Source organism: Poecilia mexicana, unplaced genomic scaffold, assembly GCF_051168715.1.
Source record: "Poecilia mexicana isolate PSO_F unplaced genomic scaffold, ASM5116871v1 scaffold_9, whole genome shotgun sequence".
Lineage (NCBI taxonomy): Eukaryota > Metazoa > Chordata > Actinopteri > Cyprinodontiformes > Poeciliidae > Poecilia > Poecilia mexicana.
This window is the reverse complement of record NW_028263378.1, coordinates 15,587,242-15,596,874: the sequence shown is the minus strand read 5'-3', so window position 1 is coordinate 15,596,874 and position 9,633 is coordinate 15,587,242. Positions and strand designations below refer to the sequence as shown.

The window sequence follows — 9,633 nt, the reverse complement described above, 5'->3', positions numbered from 1 at the left end:
TTTCTATAATAATAATAATAATAATAATAATAATAATAATCATCATCATCATCATCATCATCATCATCATCATCATCATCATCTCATTATCATAAATCTCAAACTGAGTTTGTTTTATGTGATATTGTCCGTTTTTATTTCAAATGTATGATCTAGGAATTAATTGTTAAATTGTGCATTATGTAAAACAACAACTAGATGGTATTTTAATTCCACTTTCAAAAAAGGAAACTCTCAGTAGTTTTTATCTCGACTTTATTGAAGTTGTAAAAGTTAAATACACAAACTGCGTTTTGTTTGCATTTCAAATATAAGATGTTTTAATAGTAAACACAGTCCATTTTTATAATGTATTGTCATTTCAGTTAGACTTCCATTAGACATTTTTTTTTGTTTTAAGTTGCAATATTTTTAGTGTTTGAAATTAAAAAGGTGTCAGAAAAAAAATCACACTACTTGTAATCCTTGTAGTAAACTATGTTTTCAAATACTACCTACATTTCAAACTAATCTGACGCATGTTTGTCTAGAAGATGTCCTCAAAATTCAAATTTTTTCTTTTAAATCAAAGCACACATATAAACATTTAGTAGAAATGTAAGAACATATTATACATGGAAATCCTGAAAGAGTTTCAAAGGTAAAATCTTGAACACATATTCTTCATGACTTGCTAGCAGGTTGTTGATGTCATCATTTCTGAGAGGAAATTTTGATTTTCTGCTTGATCCCCAATGGTAAGCCAAGGATCTGATGTGTAAATAACTCCACAGATATCCTTTCTGGGATCACACTCCCCAGTGAACATTCCTCAGCTGTGTAGACACATTAAAAAGGGATGGCTATTTTTCAAGATTTTTTCTTGTTTGATTTTGGCTTCGATTATTTATGTTTTCACTGTTTCTGATTTGCTCACCAAGTGCCTCTTTTTCTTCTTCTTCTTCTTCTTCTTCTTCTCCTTCTTCTTTTTCATTGACGCCCAAAAGGGTGGTAAGACAATCTGCTACCTCTTCTTCTGTCATGTGCTCTCCTGTGGTTCACATCACAGATCACAATAAGTTTATATGGCCATTAAAACAGAGGAGGGTCCTCTTTCATGCAAAAGTTACACAGGTGAAAACAGTCGAACAGAAAGATGAAGTGTCTGCGTACCTCGAGCCTGTAGAAATTTTATCATCTCACTTTTCTGGATTATAGGGCTCCCGAGAAGATTCTTTTTTCCAAGAACATTAAAAGCTTGAAGAAGCTCTTCACTGGAGATGCCAAAGGCCGGTCGATGATTGATGTACAGCTTGATGAAGTCCTCCAGGTCAATATCAGTCACATACTTTCCAGTTTCAGCATATCTGCTGAATTTAATCTCATTGAACATGTCTTCTATCTGGTAAAGATAACACACTGAACTGTAACAAAAGTTCTTATGATTGAAACTGTTTTTTTTTTTGTATTGTTCTTATACCTCTTGTTCTGTTGGAAAGTGTCCCAAAGCTCTCATTAAAAAGGGAACTTCTGATAGAGGAATTTTGGTAGATACTTCTATTCTCTTCATCATGTCAGTGCCTTGATGACGAATTTGGCAGTAAAAGAAAAAGTCCTCCATTTCCTAAAGATGCAAATGCTTTAAACATTAAGAATGTCTTCTTAAAATAAAATAAAAAATGGCTTTACAAATAGGTGTACATCTCTGTCTCTATCTTGTAAAGACCAGAAACTCAAATAAGTACATGAGGATGAGCTTCAAATAAAGACTGAATTGTACATCTCTTTCAGAGAGATGTACAATCAGGTGATGTGATTTTCTCTTAGATGTCAAAGCTGTCAAAGGAACAAAACTGTCACACATTTCAGCTTCAGCAGTCTTTTATGGAGTTTCTGAACTTTCTGACGGTGCATTTTCTTATTGACACCTTAAACATGATTAAAATACACTCCAGTGTGGGGGTGGGGTTGTTTTCCCAGAGTGCCATACAAGTTAGAAACGCTTCTTGTTACTGGAGATTTTGGATTTCTGTTGCCAGAGAAGGAAAATGGCTGCACATTCTGTGTTTCTTGATATGATGAAACACTATTTTTGTCCCAAACACCAAGAAATTTAACATGGTAGGGGTGAAAGGGAATCTCTTGTTAAACTGGAGGCATCATTCATGCATATCTCATTGGAAATGTTTTCTTAAGGAGTCACAAAAGAAGTTACTGAAATATGACACAGCTTTCCCAGTCTGACGACCGTTGAAAATGCTAATTTTTATGCCATGAGTTATTCTGTCTTTGGTAGATGTGCTTCCACACATGTCAGTAGTAGCGTAGGTTTCAGTGGCAATATGATGATATTCCCACAGAGTGGATGATAAGCCGAGTTGACTCCTCTGCTCCCCAGATCACAACATAAATGCAACTAAGGCTAACATAACATTATGATTCTTCTCCTGGTAAGCCAAATTAAAGAATCAGCATTTGTTTAACTTTTAACTCACCTTGTAAAACCTGCCGTCTCTTCCACCCTCGATGAGTGAATAAAAAGGATCCATGTCCGCTCCGCCCAAGGCGGCTGCTGCGTCCAGCACTCTGTGGTAACAGGAAAGAGAAACAGGATTCAGGCCAAGTCGTGGCTCTGCTCTTACACTTTCTCTGGTTGCTGACTTGGTAGAAGCAAAACTTACTCTAAGTTCACTTTCCATGACAGAGCACTACTGTCAGATCCTCCTGCAGTAAAGACAAACTTGCCATCGTAGGAGCAGGAAAAGGTAGACACGCCTGTTGGATGGCAGATCAAAGCACTGGACTTGTAGGGGTTCCCGTCCATTGGCAAAATCTGGAGACCCAACTGAAGGATACAGGAAATCACTGTTTCAGTTTTTAAAGATCTCACAATTAAAGATTAGCCACAGTAAAATACTGCTCCAGCACTGACCATATTGTCTGTGATGAATGCCAGGTGATGTGATTTTGTCTTAGATGTCGTTGCCTTGGGAAGAACCATAATTTTTCTAATTGGAGAACCATAGGTCGGGCCAAGAAGTGTCTTTCTATTTTTGTAAAAAAAAAAAAGTATTACTTTCGCTGTAATTTGAGGTGACAAATTAGATTTAGTCTCATGACTTTACGGACCTGCACATCATGGTTGTGCTGTTGAAAAGTTTCATCTTGTAATTGTCTGAGGAGACAAGAAGGAACTCCTCTGGGTTGAAAAAAGGATACCAAGTCATGCACCGGGGCACGGCACTTTGCTCTATACGCTTTATGCTGATGAGGAGGAGCTTGTTGCTTTCACTCTTTTCCAAGTCATACTCCACCTGTTGCTCCATACAACACATACACAGAGTTACGTACAAGTGTACTTCATTAAATTAAAATATGATCAGAAAGTCAATTAATTTTTAGTAACCCAATGCAAAAAAAACCGCAACATTAAGTAAAGTAAAAGGCAACAATAAGTGGATCAGAAAGCATTAAAATAAACTGTGTGACTTAACTAGTTGACGGTCCAGTCCCACTGAGAGCAGTCGTGGCTTGGCGCTGTACAGCTGAACCCCAAAAAGAAGGTCTTGGATGGGCTTGTAGTGAGAGCAGTACCTGCCCACAAACATCCACCGAGGCGAAGAGTCTGTGTGACCCTCATTGCGGAAAAGCGATACCACTCTACTAGCATCCTAGAAGTGAGGAGACACAAGAAAGATTAAGCCCAATCATTTTTTTCACTTTTTCTGAATAAAACCAGTGGTCAATGATGGAAATAAGGACACTCTTTTTAGTTTAACTGCAACTTTAACAGCTGATCAATGGTGCATCGCTAGTTTCACTGAGTAAAAAACCTGATGACGCAAACTCACTGCAGTGGCAAGGTACTGCGAGTCATGAGAGAAGGTGATCAGATGGATGCTGTCTTTAATGCAGTTGAAGATTTCCTGAGGGTTATTTTGCAAAGTGGTGGCATCCAGTATGTAAACAGCTCCAGTCCTAAAGCCCACTGCCAAGAATAAACCTGCGCAGAGACAAAAAGACAACTGATGGATTTTAGATGTCAACCATGTTGCAAACAGCAGATAAATTAGGGCATCGGAAGCAGTCTCATGCATCTTTCAAGAAGCAGACCTGCTCACCTTTTGGGTCAAAGGTAATAGACTGAATCTGCTTTTCTGTCTCAAAGATCCTGTTGCCAATGATCGCTTTGCAGTTATAATCCCATAGTCTTAACATGCCTTGTAGGTTGCCAAAGGCTACAACTGGTTGAAAAGGATGGCATGTCAGTGCATGGAGAGGGTCATAATCATTCTGAAGAACGGTCTGAATGACTCCGGTCTGTGTGTTCAAATGCATGATTTTGGCATTGATTGTGGAAGTGATGAAATTCCTACAAGGAAAGAGACTAAAATAAAAAAAAACAGCGCACTGCAAAAATACTTTTGTCAAATTACAGCCTCAATCTTCAATGTATTTTGTTTGGGATTTTATGTGATTGAACAATACAAAGTGGTCCACGACTGTGACTTGGAATGAAAATGACTAATTTCAGCATAAATCCATAAGACCTCAGAGAAAACTGTGAACAAATGGCATCATGAAGACCAACGACTGCTGCAGACAGGCCAGGGATAAAGATGTTAAAAGGGGTTATAAAATAACATCCCAAGCTTTGAACATCTCACAGAGCTCTGTTTAATTTATTATCTAACAATGAAAGGAACCTGGTACATCTGAAAACCTACCAGGACCTGTGATTCCACCTTAAAGGGAGGATAATGGAGCATTAAGCAGAGAAGCAACTACAACTACAGGCTAGGGTGGACGTTTATTGTCCGGTAGGATAATGACCCTAAAAATACATAAAAGCTGCAATGGAATAGTTTCCACAACACTGAATGCATGTTGTAAAGCAACTTGGCTTGCGACTACATCGTAACACTTGAAAATTAATGTGCACACAAGCTTACCTTTCAATCTGAGCTATTTTGAAAAGAAGAATGACAAAAGAAAAAAAAAAGTTCAGCCTCTTAATGCTTAACACTACAAACTACCTAACAATGTACGCAGCTGCAACTACAGCAACAGGTGGTTCTACTGCCTCTGGAGTACAAATACATGCTATTCTCATCAATTTTTTTTTTTTTTTAAACCACGTTTTTTTCCCCCTCCATCAAAATCAGTCGTCTGCTACTTTGTGTTGGTTTGTCTTATAAACTCAATGAAACAGCAGTTTTTTGTTTGTAACATTAAAAACTTTGAAAGGTTTTAAGGGGCACATCTTCTACCTGATAATCAAAGGGTCCACATCCTGAAAGTAGTCCTCTTCATTAGTCTCTTTTGGTAATTCCTTGGAAAAGGAAATATATACTACGGGATCCTGGTTGAAATCCGTGTACCAGCTGACAAGCAGGAAGTTTTCGTCATAAAACCGGACATTGCCTTGTATGTCACCGGTTACTATATAACTGTAAGATCAGACGACATAAACAAACTGGTTACAAGGTCAATTTGAGGTACAAGCAAATGGTCAAACACAGTGAATATTCACGGCTCTGCGTACGTGTCAGTTATGGTGAGAACAGTGATGGGCTCTTGTTGGATGTGGACTGTCTGGATTCTACCGAAGCACTGGGACTGTTTTTCAATCAAGTTTTTACCAATTTCCCACACCACAATCGAGCTTCCTATGGCTTTCAGGACCTGAAGCTTTTTCCAGTGAAACACTGAACGACTTAGACACAAGTCAGCAAAGGGGATGCTTTTACTGGGATCAGTAGTAAGCTGAGCAGATACATCTGGATCAGTTGCAGGGGTGACCTGCAACGTACGAAACAGCGTTTAGATAAAACAAGCAAACAATAGTTTAAATATAAACCTTCAACAAATATGTTTACTTTCTTGAGCTTCAGTGCAAAATATTTCAAGCCTTCAGTGTCCTGAAAAAAGACAAAAGGTTTTTAGATACACTAAATTCTTTTATGCCGGCTGCATATTTATGTTTTCCAAAAAGCGATCATGTGAAGATACCCATTTGTAGATTAATATGTGAGTTTTACTGCCACTGAGAAGCTGAGTGCTATCATTTGGGTTAAAGATGATGTGATCCTGCAAAATAAATTAACATCATAATCCAATACCTCATCGATACAAAACACAGGATTTAGATGATTGAAGAAAAGAAAGCATGCTTACTTGAAAACCATCTTTGGGATTGAGTTCAACCTGGCAGAGAGATTTCTGCTCTTTACTGGTCCAATCCCAAATAACCACACTCTGCTGCAATCATAACAGATAATTAGATGCACATTGTGAACAGTGTTGTCAGATCCAGTAAGAAAAAAAATACTATTAAGGTTGCATAGATAATGTTAACATGTAAACCGCTGTCAAAATTACCAAGACCTGGTTTCTCACTAAGAGCATTTGATTAAAAATACAGCTTTCAAAAGTTTTTTATTAATATTTGCTATTTGTTAATAAATCTATCAGCACTTATCCTTTCATACTCACTTGATCTTCTGCATCCCCAAGAGTTGCTAGGTATTTTGTGTCGTTTGAAAACCCCACAGCAGCAACACTGCTGTCAGGGTGGCACTCAAACAATGTGTTCACAGGAATACTGGAAGATTTATCACAAACAAGATTAGCCTCATGAATCATAGTCAGGACAGGACACAAGGAATACCTACATCTACTAAAAAATGAAGTGTTACCCAGAGTAGGAGTCCCATATAATCACCATGTTCCTTGGCCCTCTGTCGACTGTTGCTATCCAGCGTCTGTCCTCACTCACACACATGCATGAGATGGGACAGCAGTGACCCTAAAGACGATAGAACATCTCACCATGCAGTCGAGATTATTATTCCACTGGTTCAAGATTGAACCAGTGGAATAAACACATGCCAATGAGTAAGACAACAAACAAAGAAATGTGCATGGGCTCATTGCCAGATTGGGCCAGATTGCGAAACAGTATCCAACATACCATAATATTATACTACACATCACCAAGCTGGTAGTGGCAGTTGACCATAATCGTTCAACTGCAATGTAATGTTTTAGATCAAAACATGAACAAAACTCGTGATGTTCCGAAAAAGACTTGACACTGAGGCTGACGTTCACCTTTCAGCAGGGCAACAACATTAAGAATGAAGCCAGATCTACAACTGAAATCATTTTCTAATTTATGTTAGAAAGCCACGTCAACTCAAAACCCACTGTCTGTTGCTTTGTAGTGGCATATAATAAAATCAACCCAGATATGCACGTTGTAGAATTGGGTTTTGAGCACTTTTGCTGTTTGTATGATACTTTCACCACATTGTAATCCTCAAATTAAATAATGATTCGTATTTGGGAGAACTTGAATACCCAGCATGTGTTTTTACCTGCAGAATGTACTGGGAATTTAAGGTGTGATTGAATATGATCCCAACATGAGCCGAGGCATAGAGGAAAATAAGCTGATCGCTGTCTTGCAGACTATAGACAGGGAGGACAGGATTCATCCCGAAGACCCTCTCCAGTGACTGAATGAGAGCAAGAAGAGAACCGGCAAAAGTTTAAATTATATTTTTATTATGATAAATGGAATATTTGTACTACATATTTTCTGTGCTTTTACACACCCATATGCAGTTGCATCTCAGGAATTGTCTGTATAATGTAAAATTTTATTCAAAACATAAGAATATGTAAACATTAGCTTACAGACTGTGGGACATAGTACAAGTGATTATTCCTGTTAATTTTAATTCTTTTTGCTAATAAAAATCAATTCAAAAATAACTTTTTCAACTACACTTTTCCATTTCACTTAACTTTCCATTATTCTACTTTGATATGGCACCTTTGAAATGGCTATCTCCTTTAACCCTTTAATTACCACCCCAAAATGCTCAGACAGAGCTACCTTGAGGACTCGGTATCCCGACAGTGATGAGGTAAACTAAAACCTTATGACTATCATATAATATTTACATTTTTGAAGTAAATTATGGGTTTTCATTAGTTTGACAACCGTATTCATCTACTTGAACAGGAAAAAGAAAAAGAAAAAAGAAACGCTTTAAATAACTGTCTATATTATAGGCTTAGTTCCACTCTCTGAATTTCTGAGGTTATTATATATTTGAATATTTCATTACGCATACTCACCAAGGCATGCATTGCAGGACGAGCTGCTTCATTTGAGAAGAGTGTGTCTTGGGTTGCTGTGTAGACTTGAGACTGCCCATGCACGTTGGTTATGCTATGTGTTGTTTGGACATTTTCTTCCTTACCTGCATATCCACTGTTCTGCTGTTGTTTTGCACTTATCAAGGTTGGATGCTCTGTAGGCTCGCTGCTTGCTGACATAATGCCAGAAGACAAAACACTCTTAACTTTATGATGATGAACTTTGAAAAGTTTCTTCTGGATTCTTCCAAGTTGAGTCTGTTCAACTTCACGCTTAAACTGATCAAATTATTTGGCTGTTTTGCGGCAGGAACAAAACCAAAAACCGTTGGGACAAATTTTTTTTTTTTTACCAGCGAAGCGTTTCGTTGCTTAGTAACGATACAATAAAATGGGGTGTGTTCCGGTCAAACTTTTTCAAATTAAAAGCATAATTGACCATGATTCTAGGCAAATTAAGATGTAACGGAATATTAAACTAATAGAATCACTGCCCATGGTGATATATTTCAGGAGATTGTTATGGTTATTATGGTTTACAGGTATAAAAAACAAAATTTAAATCCTCTTTGAATTAAGATTTTTACGTACCAATAAAAATGAATTTTATTAGAGAAATGCCATGTTATGGTCTTCATTGTGTATTTACAACCATTAGGGTACTGCAAAGACCGCAGCACCCTCCACATGGGAGGGAAAACTAGACAGACATTTCCCTAAGTAGCTGTATCACTATATTAATGGATAACTTAATGGAAGGAAAAAGTATGGTAGATTGAGGTACAACCTTAAAAGTATTAAAAGCACACGAAATATTCAAATATGTTCACTTTTATATATAACGTAGAGTACAGAACCTCTACAAAATACTTTTGTGAAAACCTTCAATATTCAGGATTTTACAAGAATAAAAGTCAGAATCAAAAAGATTAAATCTTTTTGGCAAGAACCAAAGAACGTTAAAGCTTGTAAATGACTTCTGAACGTTTATTTGAAATTTTCCTCTGGGTTTTTTTTTTAATTCTCTGACTATTTTCTTTATGTCAAGTGACATTTTTTTTTTCGATTTTCAGTTTTTGTCATATGTCTTTTGCTTTGTTTTTATATTTTAGTCTCAGATTAAATTTCTCCTAATTTACCGAGTTAAACTCCACTTTGATATTATGGTTATTGTCATCAACAATATATTGGTCGTAAAAACAGCATATTTTATCCGCTTTCACATAAGAATTAATGACTAACTTAATAAATATCACAGAAAACGTGAAGTGTTCTCAGAATAATGACCATTTTTGAGTCTTAATAAATTCCTCTTCTAAATGTTAAGCCTTCTTCATTGGCAGACGAATGTTTTACAGGGATTTCAGAATAAAATGCAATCATAAAAAGACCATGATCTAACAGAGACATAAGTAGTCAGTTAGGACACATTTTATTCATCTAACGTAAAAATGAGTTATTTTTAATTGTAACGAGGTCTTTTTG

At 36.9% G+C, this 9,633-nt stretch overlaps 1 protein-coding gene across 1 annotated transcript; it reads right to left on the bottom strand.

Annotated features, from left to right (window-relative positions):
- Positions 1-240: 240 nt before the first annotated feature.
- Positions 241-8,328, bottom strand: cfap251 (cilia and flagella associated protein 251). Its single transcript, XM_088008456.1, has 20 exons — positions 8,128-8,328; positions 7,359-7,499; positions 6,678-6,787; positions 6,475-6,583; positions 6,157-6,237; positions 5,992-6,069; positions 5,859-5,900; positions 5,525-5,781; positions 5,250-5,429; positions 4,101-4,351; positions 3,831-3,982; positions 3,474-3,650; positions 3,109-3,293; positions 2,912-3,026; positions 2,661-2,824; positions 2,475-2,565; positions 1,460-1,603; positions 1,153-1,381; positions 917-1,030; positions 241-815 (listed from the first exon to the last, which is right to left on the bottom strand). Exons 1-20 carry the CDS (start codon positions 8,326-8,328, stop codon positions 694-696), a joined length of 2,943 nt encoding a protein of 980 aa, XP_087864582.1. The 3' UTR covers positions 241-693.
- Between the last annotated feature and the right edge of the window lie 1,305 nt (positions 8,329-9,633).

Coding starts and splice junctions, on each gene's coding strand:
- cfap251 (XM_088008456.1), bottom strand. CDS start 8,328: ATGTCAGCAAGCAGCGAGCCTACAGAGCATCCAACCTTGATAAGTGCA. Junction 6,788..7,358: donor ATTCCCAGTACATTCTGCAG/GTAAAAACACAT, acceptor TATCGTCTTTAG/GGTCACTGCTGTCCCATCTC. Junction 2,825..2,911: donor CATTCATCACAGACAATATG/GTCAGTGCTGGA, acceptor TGTATCCTTCAG/TTGGGTCTCCAGATTTTGCC.